At 45.5% G+C, this 18,846-nt stretch overlaps 1 protein-coding gene across 1 annotated transcript in view; it reads left to right on the forward strand.

The window, feature by feature from the left end:
• LOC135386350 (cell adhesion molecule Dscam1-like) overlaps positions 1-18,846 on the forward strand; it is a 357,610-nt gene that overhangs the window by 199,543 nt on the left and 139,221 nt on the right. Inside the window, exon 35 of the mRNA XM_064616211.1 lies at positions 8,652-8,883. Within this exon, the coding sequence (XP_064472281.1) occupies positions 8,652-8,883 (232 nt within the window). The remainder of the gene's footprint in view (positions 1-8,651; positions 8,884-18,846) is intronic.

An 18,846-nucleotide genomic window follows, 5' to 3' on the forward strand; every position in this document is an offset into this window, starting at 1 on the left:
TTACTTTCGTCGCGCGAGCGGATTTCTCGGGAGCGAATTTAAACGGAGCGGCGAAGGGAGGACAGCTAGCGCCGCGCCGTGGCGAGCTGCCGAGCGGAGACACAACGGGCAACTTGACGCGACCACGGCCGGCTCAGCAACACGTCATCGTGACGTGTTGCCGAGCCCAGGAATCCCACCAGGAGCATGCGCCGTAGGATCCCGCGTATGCGTTCATCGGGAGTGGAAATCTCCATGACAGCAGCTTTCGCGTGATCGGCAGATTTCGGCAGTGGCGGCAGCCACAGCGCGAGCTCGCGGCATTACTTGCCATTGTGCAACACCGGTGACGTAACGGGGAACCGAAGTGCGGTCCGTACAGTTACACCATCGGCAGGGAAATATGCGCGGGAGAGGAGGAACGCGGAAGAGACATTTCCAGCGCGCGCTCCTCGCAGAGTGGAGCGATTTCGTCCGGAAAAATTTGTGGCATATTAGTTTCTCTGCGGGAAGAACAGTTTCCATCGAAAAAAAGTATGGGGGTTCGGGAAATTTCACAGTCCCTTTAATACTGTAGTACATAAGATATTTAAAAATCTAAACCAGCGACGATAGTCCCTTCAGAAGGAAAGCAAAAAGTGAAAAACAGTTCCGTTCCGTGCTTTCCCTCGTATGTCGTTGTGCATGGGTATATGCACGAGCACCGCTATACTCGGTACCGGGGACTCCCCGGTATAGCTTTGTACTAAAACTCTCTATCCGCATCATGTACAGAAAGTGCTTGTCTTAAACTTGTTCTCATTATACCCTTGGCGTAAATAATTAGGGGTGTGCGAATCCGAATATTTTAAGTCGAATCGAATATCGAATCGAATGAGGAAAAAAATTCCGAATACCGAATCGAATATCGATTATTCGTGCAAAATTTACAATATGTGACTTTCGCACTAAAAGTTTTCATCTTGTAGCCCATGGCTTTAGTGTAATTTTTCTGGCATTAACTGTCACAAGAGATACATGCAATTCTTCTGTTTAAAGTCCCTACTCTTTAATTTTACATGAGAGTGCTTCCTGTGAGCCTACACTTACTGGAGTACTGGAGTGGTTACCTTCATATCAAAATTTTGTCAGGCAGTAGCATGTTATACGGATGAGGCTGTAATTGTTTCAGACAACCACAGGCCATTTGGGAAACAAACGAATTGGCATCCTGCCTAAGCTTAGCCATGAACACCCTCTAGTTTCTTTGCACTCGTCCTAGGAAGTTGCACTACTGAAATTTTAGATGTACAGGACATCTTTGAGACACCCTTCTTGTTCGTGGGCTGTAGTCATTATTCGAGAGTCCTAACTTTTTAAAGGCAACCTCACAGACATCAAATCAAAGTCCCTCGTCGGCACCGCTAACCTGCATGCGGGAGGGGCGCCGCCCCTTCCACAGACGATGTTTACAAAACTAACTTTAGATAACGTTATCTTAAACTAAACACCGCCCGGCCTGTGTTGGTCCTGCAGCAAGGGCAATTTCGTAACGGAGGCTTCACCTCATGCACGGAAGCATCAGGTGAAGCCCACTTTTGGGGTTGTGTCGCTCATATTCATGGAATAGTCGGATATTCGAAAAATTGAATATTGGATATTCGATTCGCGAATCGAATACTTCGAGCGTTTGATATTCGATTCGAATTCGAGAATTCGAATATTCGCACACCCCTATAAATAATATTAAAGTGGAGTCATTATATGAGCTGCTCAGTTTGAACCCTGGTTACTCTTCGCACGATCTACATGCAATGCTCAGCACCAACAGTGGGCCGTCACAACTGCTTTACTGCACTTTCTGAAGTGCACTGGCCTGGCCTCTAAGCTCTGAGCTGCGCGCTCCAGGAGCCTCACCTTCGTTTTCTTTCTTCTTTTTTTTTCTCTTTCTTCTTTCTTCGTTGCTATTTTTTTTTCCTTTTCCCTTCTTTCTTTTCGTTTTTGTTTTTCCTCCTTTTTACGGAGACTCACCTTTTCCTATTCGTCCTTTCCTTTCTATTTATTCATCGTTTTCTTTTGATTTTTTTTAATGGAATAGCATGCCGACCTTGGTCTGGCAGACCCTTCCATTCAATAAATATATATTCCCCCCACCTACATGCAATGGCTACAACGAACCATAATCTTGGCCGTCGCAATATTCGCTGCTCATGAGCCCAACATCATGCCCTTGTCAGAAGCAATATTTCTAATTTTTTTCTGGCTTGCTTAGAGATGCTGAACGAGGAGAAAAGCTGAAAAACGCGGCACTGGGCTGTGTATACCGCACTATTAACAATGCGGTAACCAGGAGAAGCTAGGATAACTTTGACAAATTTGATAGATTTCACATTCAGTACAAAGCTTTAATTCGTGATAGTCTTAATCAACACGGAACATGACTAGCCAAGACGAACCGGAAAAGCGAAAATTCTGTAGGATCATTGAGCATGTGTATGGTGGACCAAAGGAATATTCCGCACGCTGAAATCCCCCCCACCCTATACCACGTCTTCGCCTGTCCACCCTCAAGCTTTTCAGCCCCGGCAGGTATGCAGGTAATATTGATGCCAAAAAAGGCCTTATGGGTAACACCTCTTGAAATTGCATCGTCGTTGAACTATAGGTAAAAGGCTTATGCATGATGCGGTTGTGTTGCCATGAAGCAAGTTGGCTGTGGCTATATGTACCTTATACCTACCATACACTTGCTTCGCCAGTGTGGGGTCAGCTATATACACTAAGAAAATTAAGCGAATGAATACAAAAGCAAATTGCTTTCTTTTAATACTGCGTTCTACTCGTGTTCTCCTGTTCACACTGTTCTCCTACATTGCGAAAACATTGCGATGGGGGGGGGGGATATATTTATTAGACGAAAGGAAAAAAACGGGGAAAAGTCAGCCAAACGGGACGTCGGCTTGCTATTCCGCAACAAAAAGAAAATTAATGAAGGAGAAGAAAGAATAATGAAATAAATAAAAAAGAAAAGAAGAAGAATGAAGATGAATTGCGATAGGTTCTATAATGTTGATCGACCACGTAACTGCCTTCTAAAGCATTAAGTGGAACAGTGGTAACGTAAGCGGTGGGAAGTGACTGCTCTTGAGGTTAGAGCATACAAACAGACCAATACAACACAAGCATCTATGCCTTAGAACATAAACATGGTAGGGCGCTTGACCGGCAATCAATAGGTGCGTGATGCCGCCGCTGTCTGGCTTCTTCGAAGACTGACATATTTCTACAGTGGTAACACGAGGTTAAGGATATCGAAAATTATCCCCTCTATCATTGAATAGGATTTTGCGTTTGAAGAAACGTCGTGTCCGAGGTTTGATTTCGCAACGCATTATGCTCGAATATTACAAAGATCTTAAAATCTAGAAATCTACTCAAATAGAGTAATCGCGCATCGGAATAACTATACCTGTTTCATAATTCAACATCAACGCGTGTGGATTCATGGCAGCTTGATAGCCTCTATACTGGGCGTGTCTGTAGGGATCCCTGTACCGCCACGCATTCAGATTTTTTTTTCTAAGCGACGGGCACAGACGCGTCTACATTCATAGTTTTGCGCTAGAATACAGTGATCCCTCGTTATTATGGCCATCGTCGTTCCCGAAAATTTTGGTCATAATGCGGAATTGTCATATTAACGGGAGGAATGGCAGAGGTTTCACTGCATTGTTCCCCAGGAGTATGGTCGTAAAGCGGGTATGTCAGATTAACGGGGGTCATATTAACGAGGGTTCACTGTATATATACGGTGAACCCTCGTTATTATGACCATGGTCGTTCCCGAAAATTTTGGTCATAATGCGGAATTGTCATATTAACGGGAGGAATTGCAGGTTTCACTGCATTGTTCCCCAGGAGTATGGTCGTAAAGCGCGTATGTCAGATTAACGGGGGTCATATTAACGAGGGTTCAATTGTAGCGCAAAACTACTTGTTTCTACACGCTAACTGCAGATAATTGCCCAACGGTAAAGGTGGTTGAGGGAGTTTGCGAAACCGAAAGGTTTTCCTCGTAGGCTTTTTTTTCTTTTTTCCCATTTATGATATATTCGCTGCTGTGTCACGTTTCAATTTGTCAATGCTTGATTGATTGATTGATTGATTTTAAAAGAAAAAATGGTGATGCTTAATGTATCGTGGTGCCATTTGTTCTTGTTGCGTGTGGTAATATGATGTATTACAATTCACTAAGCGTTACCATTGCTCTTGTCCTACATAGTTATGTGTTCAACATTGTTCCCGCTACAATAGACGAGTTCAGAAAATCCCAGAGTGTTTAGCGCCGCTTTGAATTGTGGGAGTTTACTAATACGAAAGAAATGGGTGGCCTCCAAACTGTTCCGATTTCTCCCCTACCGGTCCAAATTTCCACGACATGTCAAGGTCAGCGAAAGCGAAAGTGCGAAGGATTATTCTTCGTTCCCCCGCTCAGCAAACGCCCAGGATGCAATGCGTACACAAAGAGCACTGGGAATTTACTGAAGTCGTCTATTGTTTTGGTACATGCTGTCTCCTTCTAATGTCGGTCGGGGCCGGCGGGCCCGTCAAGCCGCCTCTGTTTCTGCGACCCCGCCAATTGTACTGAATGGGAAACAAACTAAATAAAATGAATGAAATTAATTGAATGGATGGAGTTTTGTTCGCACGTTGTACACGCGTTTGGCGCATTTTACGAGACCGCACATGGAGTGAGACAATAGCCAGATACTTGAGTACACTTTAATTTTGGAAACTTTTCCATTTTATAGACTATTTCACGTATACTACGCAATATTCAAATTCCTCGTATAGGGTCCCAAACTCTTCAGGAACGAGGTATTAGGAACGCATGGCACATATAATACTGGTGGGCTTCACCCGAACGCTTAAGTGTAGCAAATGAAGCCTTCTTTACATGTTGAAAATTTGGAACCTCAATGGAACCGCGAAGATCTCAATATTCACCCAAAGAAAGTGCATTATAAGCTTCGCCGTGTTACAGACAACGTGCCACTAGCGAACGAAACGAATGCAGAGCGCTGTCAGCGTGATGTGTTGCACGCTCGCTCGGTCGCGTACGGAATTTTCTTTTCTCCTCGGTCCCCGACGACCGAGTGATATCCGCGTAGATGAAGCACTTCCATTCCAGCAGCTCGGACGCTGCTCCGAGTGAACAAACATAAGAGCTCAATGTGCTTTTCCTAGGTTTCCTGGGACGCTCTAAGACAAATGACGGCGCAATTCCCCGCGAAGTCGGCCTAGGACACACGATCCCCCGAGCAACATGTCGCCAGGCAGGCAGGCAGGCAGGCAGATCGCTTGGAAATAGAACGCCACCACCACCATCCAAGCGCTTGTCGTCTGCTGCGATGCGCCCATTTGAGATGGGAGCGCGAAGAACTCGTTGGTGTCTGATACATTGGAGTGCGCTGATGGCGCGTGTGTCGCGGAGTATGAAACACTCAGCGCTTTGGGGCGTCCACTTAACGTACCCAATAACGATCCTGACGAGAACGATGACGCTTGACGAGTCTTCACGCTATTTATTTTTATTTACATTTCTATCTATTATTTCACACTATTATTCGCACTACTATTTATATTTATATTTATTTTTCGCATTTTATTTTTATTTTCCGTTATTTATTGTCGTTTTGTGTTTTAGCTCAATCTTATACTTCTCATTAGGGGAAGACTTAAAAGTGCCGGGAAGATTTAGACGTCCGCACACACAGACGGGAGTCCAAAGAAATTGTTAAGCATACATTATCCGGCAGAATGACAACGTTTGAAGAAAGAAGAAGACAGAGGGTCCAATTAACCCCGTCGCCTTTCGTTCTTTCTTTTTCCGTTGGTTTCTTTTTCCGTTCTCGTTCCGTTTACGTTTCCTGAAGAATTTCGGGTGTGCTCGAGTCGCGCGGCGATACTTTGAGTTCCTCCAACCGTTGAGTGCACCTCTTGCGTTGAGTGCATGGAAGAGTTGAAAAGGATTTTTTTAAAAAAGGGCGAAAGAAAAAGAAAAAGTGGTACAAGCGGAAACGTTTCGAGCCAGGAATTTCAAAAGTCGTCTCTTGCACGATGTCATTTCGACCAGGAAATAGTTGGAAAAAAGAGACAGATAAAAGGATGGTACAAAAAGTGAAAGTAAAGAAAAGTCACGAAACATTAGGCCCGCTGTTTTATGGTTTGCTGCACAGCTTCCGCGTTTTTCTAATTATTATTTGTGTGTGTGCGAGTGTTTTTCTCATTTTGTGCTCTCACATCGAGAATTTTTCCAGAACGCTGTCGTAACGTTTCTTCGCCTCACGTTTCGGTCTGTGCGGATTGTATGGGACGGAGGTAGTTGTTTAGGAGTCATAGAAGGAGCTCCATTGTACCTATAGAAAACAATATAAGGAAAACAGTTATCTCTGAGTAGAAAAATGCAGAAGTAGAAACATCAGCAGTAGATAGAGTTTTGTCTAACCAAACGTGCTGCCTGGTTTTATTTCGGTCCAAAAGGAAGCCACGCTAGAGAATCTGTGCTACTGATCCGTCCAGTCCCGCTGCCGTAGTCAGAATCCCTCTTGCCGTTCTTGACCCATGCCCGAGCGGCCTCGGTGATGCATGCGGCGCCCGCTTCTCTCGTGCAAAGTTCCGTTGTAACGTCCTCTGGCAACCCTTTGCAAATCTAGAAAATGCCCGGTAGATGATGCGACATATTTCATCACACTCGGCAACGGAGAAGCCGTGATAACAATGACGAACGTTTTTGAACTTAATTAAGTGACAAAGATGAAACAACTCAAAATTTTTACTGACAAGCTTTCGCGCAGGGTCTTCACTTCACCAGAAGCACAGACCCTGCGCTAAAGTTTGTTATGAAACCGTTTGAGGTGTTTCATCTTTGTAACTTAATTTCTTACTCCCAGATTGCACCACCTGACTGTGTTCTTTTTATTTGTATTACATTTTCTTACTGCACTTACTACGTGGGGGCCCCGTTCTCACTTATCGTATACTGTAAAGCTTACACAGCGCATAATCCTTCGTGATGATAATTCGGCTTTGATGATAATTCGGTCGGTGTGCGGTATAATTTTTCCTTCTAAAGGACTTTCTAACGTGGCCCAAAATGCAAGCCACAAAGCCTTTGTGTAAGTCGATCCTCGTTTACCCTTTCCCCCACACTCCGTGATCTCCTTGGTCCCAACCTGATTTTGGTTTGCAAATAAAGTTTCATAAGCTGGTTTGTGAGGATCCTGTCTACTTTGTTTCCTCAAGCTGTGACGCCGACAACGGCGAGCTCTTTCAGCACTACCACCTCCGCCACAACCGGCGGTGAATCGCCCACATCATTATCATCATCGTCGTCGTCGTTGTCGTCGTCTAACCCGTGCGAGCGTGTCTGTGTGGGTTCTGTAGTCAGTGACAACTGAAGTCCTACAATTGGGACCGCCCACTCATCCGTGGAAGGCTCCTGCGATTGGCTACAAGCCTTTGCACGACGCCCCCGCTTCGCGATATAGTGCCGGCTCTCTCTTCCCCTATAGTCCCCACTTCACCGCGCCGCACTACATTCGCGCGCGCGCAGCGATTCTTGCGTGGGGGCGGGGTCACAAGTTTATGACTTATGTTGTCACTGACTATAGACTATAGACTATAGTCAGACTGTAGACTATAGACTATAGTCAGACTGTAGACTATAGACTATAGTCAGACTGTAGACTATAGACTATAGTCAGACTATAGACTATAGAGAAGCGCGTGACTATGGTTATATACGTACACCGTAGCTAGTGTCCCCTGCGGAGGGCCACGTGGATGCTGGACACACATGAAAAGAGCTACGTACTGACAGTCGAGGAGCTTCCGAAGGTCAATCATTCGACAGTGGCGCAGCGCTTCGTAGACTGTGTTCAGATGCGCAACGGGTTTGTGGATATAAATGACGTGCTGCTTTTTGTTACGGACGCTGCTCCTTCCATGGTGAAGGCTCGTGCCGCTCTTCGTGTCATATACTAAAAAAAATGTTCACGTCACCTGCGCAGCTCACGCGCTACACAGAGTAGCAGAGGAGGAAGTTCGTGGCTGTTTCCAAAATGTTGATGATCTCATATCGAACACGAAGAAAGTGGTGGGAACTGATGTTTTGAGGCTGGAACACATAGCAAGCACAAATACACACAAAGCCTCAAGTGCATAAGAAATTAATGGTGACAGAAGGGAGTCACTGAAAAGGTTAGCCAACTGTAGGACTCGAACCCACATTGCTTGCTGACTCTCTAGATACTGAACTTCGCCGCATAGCACGCTGTGCGCCAGCTATTGCCACCAATGAAGGGATGGGGCCTATGCCCTTTTCTATTAATTGGGGTGTATGATAGTTGCACAAAAAGGCGTGCACCCCCTCTATTTTCGCATGAGAAGCGTCTATCATTCGTGGCAATGGTTGGCGCACAGCGTGCTATGCGGCAAAGTTTTGTTTTTGGAGTGTTCTCGAGGCCATCGAGTTTTCTGGACAATCACCGAACATAACCTCTCATATCGGTGTGCCGAAAAAGGCATCGCATGCTACCTTTAGAAACCGATGAAAAGAAACTCGCTTATCTCCCATTACAAGGCGATACAAGTACGACGCAATCACGGCGTTCCTTCTTCCTGTCATTTAGGCAACCTATCGAAAGAGAACAGCACGAGCAGCAGCGCTTCGTCGGGATCTGACGAGGCGACGCCTGTCAACACCCCGTGCACCGGTGGGACGTCGGTTCCTCCGTGCTTCTCGGTGTGGGACCATTCCCGAGGCTCCAGACATCATCCTCCACCGTTACCCGCCAAGAAAGGAAGCGCGTCTTCAACGTCATCCGTCACAGCCACCGCTTTGGCGAAGAACATCAAGAAGGGGTGAGTCGTGCACCTGCATGTTCTCTACTATACAGTGAACCCAGAGAACAAGGAGCAGTCAAAAACAGGGACAACGACACAAGAAGACACACAAACAGAGGCTCCACTAACAACAAGTTTTTACTGAACTACACAAGCACATTTATAACCAGTGGTATAGAGGGGAAAAAAAGGGGGGGGGGCAAAAACGGAACTCACGTGGGGGCCATAAAAACACGAGGAACAACCGGATCTAACTACTCACATCCAGCTTTTAGTCTGCATTCCAAGAACCCAAACTCTTCCCTTGTTAGCGATATCGACGGCTCACTGACACATTTATCAGACCCATACTTCGTTATCAAAAAGGCCTCGAAAATTTCTCTTTCATTCTTGGATTTGAATCGTCCTCTAATCATTGTTCTCGGAAACTCTGGAACGCAACTCCAACCCTTTTTTTCCCCTCTATACCATTGGTTATAAATGTGCTTGTGTAGTTCAGTAAAAACTTGTTGTTAGTGGAGCCTCTGTTTGTGTGTCTTCTTGTGTCGTTGTCCCTGTTTTTGACTGCTCCTTGTTCTCTGAGTCATGTACCAACAAGCCCATCAAGCTACTCTAGTCAATACAGTGAACCCTCGTTAATATGACCCCCGATAATATGACGTATACTCGCATTATGACCGTTTTTCTTGGGAACAGATCCGCCGCCATGTAAATCCATATCTCGTTAGTATGACAATCCGCTTATCCGACTATGACTGAGATTTTTGTCACAAGTAGGGTCAAACGCGGGTATTATCTTCGCGTTATTATGACCACGTCACATGACCCGCAGGGTAACCCCAGAGAGAGGCTACACACATACCTCAAGCAGGGAGTGACATGCGTTGAAGTGGGGCTCCAAGGTTCGGGATGACTACAGATGTTGTTGACCTCGAAATTACTCGTAGCGCTTTTCGGACTGCCAAAGCACTGTAGTGCTTAAAACAGCAGTGACCACGAGACCAGGTCGCATGTGCTGCTGCTGTTGTCCACCTGAGAATGTCAGGAATGAAGCGGCCTCCGAGGTCAGCGGATTGTGCGTTTCTCGTTAGTATGACAATTCGCTTCACGACCAAAATCTGCGGGAGTGGTGGTGGTCATATTAACGAGGGTTCACTGTAGTACTTTGAGGTAGTTCCTGAAAGTATTCTGGGCAGTCTTCTGGGGTTGTTCACGGGCTGCAGGTTATCTGTTAATGTCTGTCATGGGATGAATGGTATGAAGCCTGCTTGAACATCACGCGCTAAGAAAGGAGCGCTTTTAATGTTTCTACGGTGAATTCCATTGGCAGAGACTGGTCAAAAGGTTTGCCCGGGAAACTGCAAACATTGTTCCATTGGCAGAGCTGAGTCAGGCGCGCGGTGCTGTGTTGGGCGAGGACATTTGCTTCAATAAGCAAAACTTTTTCAGTTATCAATTTAGGTGAATTCGCATAGGGCAAAACGCGCGGAACGCAATGGAAGAGTACAGGTATGAGTGCGATAAAGGAGGGCGGGAACATTGTACAGCTTTTGTGGCTTTAGTGGTTTTCCTTTCCACTAAAAATGGAATTCTACGTCGCTATGTATACCGCGTGCTCAATCCAATCCCAGAAATGAGACGCGAATTGCAGTGCCGTCCACCGTGCAAGACACGCTTTGTTCGCGGAGGAACTCAGATGACACCTGAGGACGCAAACCCGTAGGACACCCTGTCCCGTAGTAGGGCAAAATATACTCGCTCAATGGAATCCGTTATAATGATAAGCCCCGATATTCCAACATAGGTTGCAACGGTATGTACTTGTTTGCCAAAGTGCATACGCTGCGCCACCTACAGTACGACGGTGGAACTCCAGGGGCGATCTACGCCTAGCACGTATATTCAGTTCTTTGGAAGGTTTATCCAGTGAACGACCACCGCAATAGTCGACGTGCCGTGATGCCGTCCATTAAATTGCAGTGATGCATATAGCAGGCGCTAATGGTCTTGAATAGAAGTTCTCCGTGAGGATCCTCCAAATCCTATCGACGTCGAGAATGGCGCGTTCGCTCCGTTAATGGCTTCGCGCGCGATTAATCGCCATTGGTTGGCGCTGGGAGCTGGTGAGCACAATAATTAGTGCTGCAGAAACGATCGCCAAATGAAGCCGAAATTTTCTGTCGACCTAACGTATGATGAACACTCGACACGGCCGGTGGGGATTAATGAGGTGCGAACCACTTGTTTGGGCCATCAGCGCCGCTCTGGTAGCCAGCGCGACTTTTGCTTTGGCGCTGTGACTGGTTAAATGACCGAACTGTTTTTCTTTTTTTTTTTCTTGTAGACCGTTGTGTATGTGGGAGTTTCTAAAAGCTGCGTGCGATATCAATTGAATTCCACGGATTTTAGGTATCTAATAGTATCCACAAGAAGGTGTGTTTGTAGCCATTTCCTGTTGCGACGTTTTGCATAGAGAACGTGATGCAAAATATTCCCTGGACCTGGGTGCTTAATCGCTTGCGCTCGTTACGAGCTAACGAGGGGCGGGGCACTCGTCGAGAAGGGCACGTGATAAAACACGTGCACGACGCTCTTCGCGCGACACGGGAAGGGCATGGTATACGTCACGCCCAATTGTGTCAGCACGTTCCCATATTTTTTTAATTTCTCGCGACTCGTAACGACTCGTTAGCTCGTAACGAGCATAACAACGATGAAGCGATTAAGCCCCCAGGGCTAAAAGGTAGGTGAATGGGCTGCGTGTGTATTTATAGTGTATACGAGCCTGAAAATATATATTTTTTAAATATTTTTGTATTGTGGCGGGATGTTCGGGCACTAAGTAAGGTTTTCTCGCGAAATACGAGTAGCACACCTGCAGAGCGGGAAAGCAGACACTTTGTCCCCACGCGTGCAACCGTCCTTGTGTCGTACTCTCTTAAAAATGAACTTCACCGCGTAGCACGCTCCTAGCCAGCCATCATCTCGAATGATATCGTTATCTGCCCTGATTTGTTGAAAACGGGAGGCGTACGCCTTTTTTGTGACGCTTATGCTGTTCATAATTGTCACAGAAAAGGCGTACGCCTCTCGTTTTCAACGAATCAGGGCAGATAACGATATCATTTGAGATGATGGTTGGCTAGGAGCGTGCTATGCGGTGAAGTTCATTTTTAAGAGTGTACATCTCAGCTCACAGGTATTGCGTGTAACGTGACAGTGTGACGATGACGTCAACACAGAAGGTGGACTTCCTACGTCACGGGGTGGAGCATGGGTATTTTTAATCGTTGGAAAAGAAAAAAAAACGGAAAAGGCTAGCCATATGAGAGCAAAGTCTTTCGTCGAATTTCTGAAACAAGTGTGATACTTTAGCCGTATCGTCTTCTGGATGCTCTAATGCTATTTCAGAACGAATTATGTACTGAATGTCTCGACAGCAACGTGCTTTGGTAAAAACACTTTCTTACCTCGTTCTTGCTTTAGAGGTTTGGCTATGGGAAGAATTACTTTCCTTTCCAGAAGCAAAAAGGGCATAGTACTATGTATAGCGGAGCGCAATAATAACTGATAAAATACTGGTGGTAGTGATATGCAGTGGAATCTCGCTAAATGGAACTTCGGAATTAAGCGAAATTATTCACCAGCGGTCGTGCGGTCGCCAGCGGTCGTGCGGTCGTGCGGTCACCAGCGGTCGTGCTGAATGAAGACTGGGTGGTTCCAAACCTTTCCACCGGCTATATGCTGTCGGAGGCTGTCCTCCGCTTCTGTGCACACAATCGTCGTTATACACCCGCGCCTCAAGAAAGTTCAATACTGGTCCGTTACTGACTTTTACCGAGTGGCTTCGTAGCTAAGACAGCGTTCACACGGGGCAACTTTTTCCAGCAACTATGAGCAACTTTGGAGTTGCTGTCAGCTGGCAACCTCCAGCAACTCGAGTTGCTCAGGGTTGCTGCGTGTCTCTCGCCGACCGAAAACTTGAGAAGTTGCTCGTGCACTGGCCAATCAACGAGGGGAGCATTGCCACGTGACTCCCGATGGCGTTGTGGATTTCGTTCGTGGATTCGTGGGTTCAAATCCTGCAAGTGCACTGATGAGAAATAACTTTTTCTTTTTTTTACGAACTTCACGGAAACATATCAGTTGCCATTTCTGGAAGGTAATAATGACCTATTGGGGCAATAAAACTGACTGAAATTTGATAAACAACAGCCAAAGAAAAGATTCCACCAGTTCGATTCGAACCCGCATTCTCCGGTCGCCATAAGGTTGCTTGTGGGTGGAGCTACCGAGTTGCTACGTGTGAACGCGTACTCGGAAATTGCTCGAAAGACGTTGGTTTGAGTTGCTTCGAGTTGCTGGGAAAAGTTGCCCCGCGTGAACGCCGGCTAAGGATCTACGGGTCCCGCCATTTTCGGCGAGTCCCTGAAGGACGAGATCAAGTTCCCCTCACGTCCTTCGGGGCCATGCACTCTTCAGCAGCGGTACAAAGCGGCATGGTTGAAGCGTGGAAGAAGCGTCCGCTCGTTGAATGGTTGCCAAGGTCGTGCTGAAGACTGCGAGGTGCTGGGTTCGAATCCTTACCACCAGCTGTGCTGTTTGAGATTTTCCCTAGGATTTCCGGCAGACTTTCCAGGCTGAAAAGTCTGCGCAGTTCCCCCTGAAGTCGGCCCGAAAGGCACACTATATCCCCCCCTGTCCCCTGTACTCCTTCTTGCTGTCCCCTCTCCATCTGACCACGTATTTATTTATTTATTTATTCAGAGAGCTCTGCAGCGCCGTGAGGCATTACAGCAGAGGAGTGAGGAAGTACAATGGTGATGCTACTTGCATCATTCTCAGGAAAAACACACCAATTTTGTACACTGACTACACACAGTATTACATGGTAGAAACGAAAAAAAAAAAAAAGAGAAGAGTAACAACAAAAACAAAGAATCAGTGCATAAGACACCTAGTCTTAGCCATAAATAATGTATTATTGGCAGCATTAACGGCTTCTTGGGGCAGAGAATTCCACTCTGGGATGGTGGAACAAAAGAAAGATTGCTTTAAAACACTCGTTGAAAAACGCAATGGTTCAATTTTTTTAGAGTGATCCATCCTGGACGATACATACACAGGTGGTAGAAGAAATTCATCCTTATTTAGACCAGTGTTTCCGCTATGAATATCGTACAGCAATTTCAATCGATTATATCGGCTTCTATTCTTTAAATTGTCCCACCCTAAGTCGGCAATAAGTAGCGTATATGCACGCCGCTCATAGCTACCGTTGCTTCGCGGCGCTACCGCGAGTTAATTATTAAATTTCAGTTAGAACTCTCGTCAGCTGCAGCATTTCTCGATTGCGCGTATTTGGAAACAGAGGCGGCGGGTGCGATGTCTTTCCCAGTCTTGGGTAGTAACTCAGTTACTTTTAACTTTTAACTGTAACTAATTACTTTGGGGGTAAGTAGTTACAGTAACTAGCTACATTTCGAGAGAAGTAGCTTTTAACTGTAACTAGTTGCTCTTTCTGTGAATGTAACTGCAAAATGTAACTAGTTACTCCAATAAATGTCGATCCTTTTTTTTTTCTTTACCCTACCTTCCCCTACTTCCTCCCTTTTATCAGTAACCGGTATGTTCCCTTGTGAGTACTTGGACGAAATAAACGTTTGGACGAAATGGGGCGTAACCGTTCCCCCTTGCCTTGGGCTCTCGACCGAGCAGGGTATTCCAGCTTTGCGAACAGAAATCAGTGAAGTTAGTGACCCTTAGTTAGTTAGTGGTAATAGTTAGTGGTATAGACTATTTTTTTATCGCACTTCAGTAAATGTAGATAAATGTACGTTTTTAACGATAGTATCATGGTCATTTTTTAAAAAGTAGCTGTAATGTAACTAAGTTACTTTCTCTCAGTAGCTGTAACTCTAACTAGTTACTCGACCGAGAAAGTAACTGTACCTTAGTTACTATTTCGGCAGATAAACTCTCAGTTGTCTCGCGACGTAAACACCCAATTATTGATATTATTATCGGCAGATAAACTGTAACCGTAACTCAGTTACTTTTTAGAAGTAACTTACCCAATACTGGTTTTTCCCCCGCTTTACTTTCCCTTTGAACGTCGTTTCTTTCCTTCCTTCACGCCTTCGACGCTGCTGTGCTTGTCTGTTTGTGTATCTGTCCGAACATGGTTCATTTACAGAAAGTGTGCTCTCTGGTGTTCCTACTACCTACTTTGAGCTGCTCCCAGCCAGTAATACCGTCGCACACTTACGTTTCACAATCTTCTAACTGCCGCCTCCTATTGGGGAATCGAGGAAGCATGTTGACTCAAATGGCTTCCAATTACCCATGCACATTAGAACCACCGATACGTCGCAGTATACCGTGCCTGTCGTTCTAGAGTGCGCTGTCTCACCTATATAGGTACACTGCTCGATACTTTGTCCCTACACTAGCAGAGCATCGACAGTCTGACAATCCTGAGTGCTGCGAGTGGTTATTGCATCACGTAATTCGGATCCATGTCCCAGAGAGTATCAGAAAGGAGAAACTCTCCAAACCCTTCCGATTTAACCTCTCTCTGGCCGACAGTGCACCAAGTGCCACGGTGAGGGAAAACGGAACGTGGACGGCTATTTTCTCCCTCTCTCTCTACTGACAATAAGTGCTCAGGATGGAACGTCGTGCGCGAGGAGCTCTGGGATTTCTTCATATGGACGTTCAAAGCCTTGGACGTGACGAGTTGTTTTGGATAGATGTGTATGGAGACTATCTACTCTCAAGCATACACCTGGGTAAATTACCTGTAAAATGTAATTAGATTACATTACTCATTACTGCAGTTAGAATTACATTACTCATTATTGCAATTGAAATGTAACGAAATTACATTACAGTTCCATTCCATTCGTTTAATTGTCGTGAGGACGGAAACCAGCGCGGGTTCAAAGCAAAACTACCAACGGGGCATCCAGGCCATTCCATTCCATTCTAATTCGATTCCTGCGAAAGAAAAAAGCTCGATTCCATTCCCGTTTTGTTCCTAGGACGGCTTCCGACATTCCATTCCAATCCCATTCCAATCCCATTCCGGGCTCCGATAAATCTGGAATGATTCCAGAATCATTCCAACTCCAGAGTGACAACTCCGCACTCTTAAAAACGAACTTCCACCACATAGCACACTCCTAGCCAACCATCATCCCGAATGACAACGTTCTCGGCCCTGATTTGTTGAAAACGGGAGGCGGAGCCTATCTTGTGCTCATTATGCACGGCACAGAATAGGCTCCTCCTCCCATTCGGGATGACGGTTGGCAGGAACCGTGCTATGTGGTGAAGTTCGCTTCTAAGAGTGTACTATACGCGTTACCAAGCGTGACGTTTCGGTTTCAAACCTATCCCAGAATCCTGTCGCGGGATTCCCAACCAGCCGAGGCGCCCGTCTTCCTCGCCTTCTGTCTGCGGAACTCCAACGCCCCCCGTCGGATAAAAATGTCGCTCAGGCTATACTGCATCCGACGTACCCAAAAAGGAAGGAGCTTGCAGCAGCACTCTCGCGAAATTGCTCCTGACGCTGCAGAAGAGAGGAAACCCTTGAGGAATGCCGTGTCTGGCAACGTTGGTCGCTTCTTTCGTGTTCCTATAGGGTTTACTCTTCCCCTCACTCGCAAGCCTCACTCACTGACGACTTTGTTTTTCTTTTTTAACGGCGCCATTCCTTCGCATTGTCGAGAGAGGATATATAGAATGTGAACGAATTCGTTGGGTAAGACAACCACGTTTCGATATTCATCTAGCTTGTTCACGGACGCGTTCCGTAAAATGAATATAATGTGAACGATGAGAGCACTTGGATACTTCGAGCAATTCCAAGTTAATTTTCGATAAAAGAATTTAATTATTCCGAATGTAGTTTACGGGGCTTTTTCGACACTTTGAGACGTGTGGTTCATGCTGCGTCTCCGAATAAATAATTATTGCTCTCCTAGTTGGCGAGATACAAACCCTCGAACAAGCTTCGATGTCAGAGGAGCCCCGATTATTGCTATTCGGAATCGGTCCACTCGTCACAATCCCACTCGTCACCGGAAGACTCGTCACAGGATAATTGGTCTCACACCGGCCCTCTGGTACGAGGTCCTTTTGTCACCGGAACACTTGTCAAGGGGGGGCTACGGTGGCTAGATGAATATTGTCTGGTGTGAGGAGCGCCCACAACTTCCTACCGACGGAGCGGGACTCTTGCGGAAGACGGCCACCAGGCGCGCTGCTCCACGGATGTATGCTAGTTTCTGGGCGCTCTGGCTGGTCCCCGGGCGGAGTTCTTTCGCCGTGACATATCAGAGGGTGGGATAGCGACGCTGTCGCGTCTTTGAAGTGCTTTATTTTACTTTATCGTCGGCTGTGCACTGTTTCTGCGGAATGGTGAACCTTTGGCAGACTTCGGACACCCCTGTGAAGAAAAAGCGGCGTGCAAAAACGAACAGAGCGGCGACCATCCGTCGTCGTACATGAACGAATTCAACAGGGGGCCCACGCTACTATTCAGAAACACTCTTCAAGCTTGTCTCCAAACTTGAAGATACCTTCACAATGCTGTTTTCATATCATAAAGGGCATGCAGACAGCCTACTAGAAGTATTGGCATGTGCTAGGGGCAGTGATAGGCAGTACTTGATGTATCAAGTACTCAAGTGGAACTTTAAGTACATTTCTGTGTACTTGTACTTTACTTTAAGTACATTTTAAACCGCGTACTTTGTACCGTACTTAAAGTACTTTTTTCCAAATACTTTCCCATCAAGTACTCAAGTACACAAACTTGGGCTCCAGACAAAAAGTCACAAAAGAGTATCAAAAATGCTCATCAAATGCCCATCACTGCTTTTATTGGGATGCTGTACCAAGAGTCCGTCTGACATTTTACCAAAAATGATTTTTGTGCTGTTAAAGAGCATATTTGTTGAAGCAAATTTATTGTTGAGAGGCTTGGAACGTTGAAAAGGTATCAACACCTCTATGATTATGTAAAACGAATGGAATTTCACTGACATCCCACATTATAACACCGCAACCGGCAGCACAATGACTTGGTCAATTGTCATTTCAGTTCTTCCAATGCAGGGTTCTACGCTTTTTTTTATATTGTTTCGTTCATTGGCAATTAATAATCATTTTTTATCACAGTGTGTGACTGCATTACATGATGAACACTCTGAAAGACACACATGCTTTACTTTTTACATTTTACGTTTTTTAATTGGTCACATGGATTAGATTGCTGCAGATCACAGTCGTATAAAAATCATGGCTTGCATTGTGTTTCATCCTTTTTTATTTTCTTCGTATTCTTTTTTAAACATGTTGTATTTCAAAAAGCACCATGGAATGCCCAGAAATATATAATCTTCGTTGGCCTGTACTTTTTCCCCCCTTGAAATTTCCTAGCCTGTTATAGCAGAGGATTAGTACCGGAACGCCACACTAGGCAGGTGATCTTCGATCAGTCAGGGTATAATACATAATCACAGCCCAGATGACTCATTACCTATCTACATGTAACTGCAAATTATGTCATCTGATTAAGTCCATATTCACGGGTTAGCACTTAACCTAGGACTTTATGGCTTTAGGGCATTTGTCAAGAATGCCAAGTTTTGCCAAACAAGCAAGACACATATACTAAACAGTGAAATGCAAAGTGATACAAATTAAATTCGCAATGTACTTTATGAATACTTGAAGCACTTTGCCTAGTACTTTGTACTTTACTTGAAGTACATTTGGAATTGGGTACTTTGTACTGTACTTGAAGTACTAATGACGCCAGGTACTTGGTACTTTACTTTAAGTATAATTTTGAGGTACTTTTCCAATCACTGACAAGGCGAAGCCTTGAGTATGTCGGCTGTCAAACCCATAGCGAATATCTCACAATGAACATTGTAAAATTCTATGCTGTGATGAGAATGCACTTCCCCG

This window comes from Ornithodoros turicata, chromosome 2, assembly GCF_037126465.1.
Source record: "Ornithodoros turicata isolate Travis chromosome 2, ASM3712646v1, whole genome shotgun sequence".
NCBI classification, from domain to species: Eukaryota; Metazoa; Arthropoda; class Arachnida; order Ixodida; family Argasidae; genus Ornithodoros; species Ornithodoros turicata.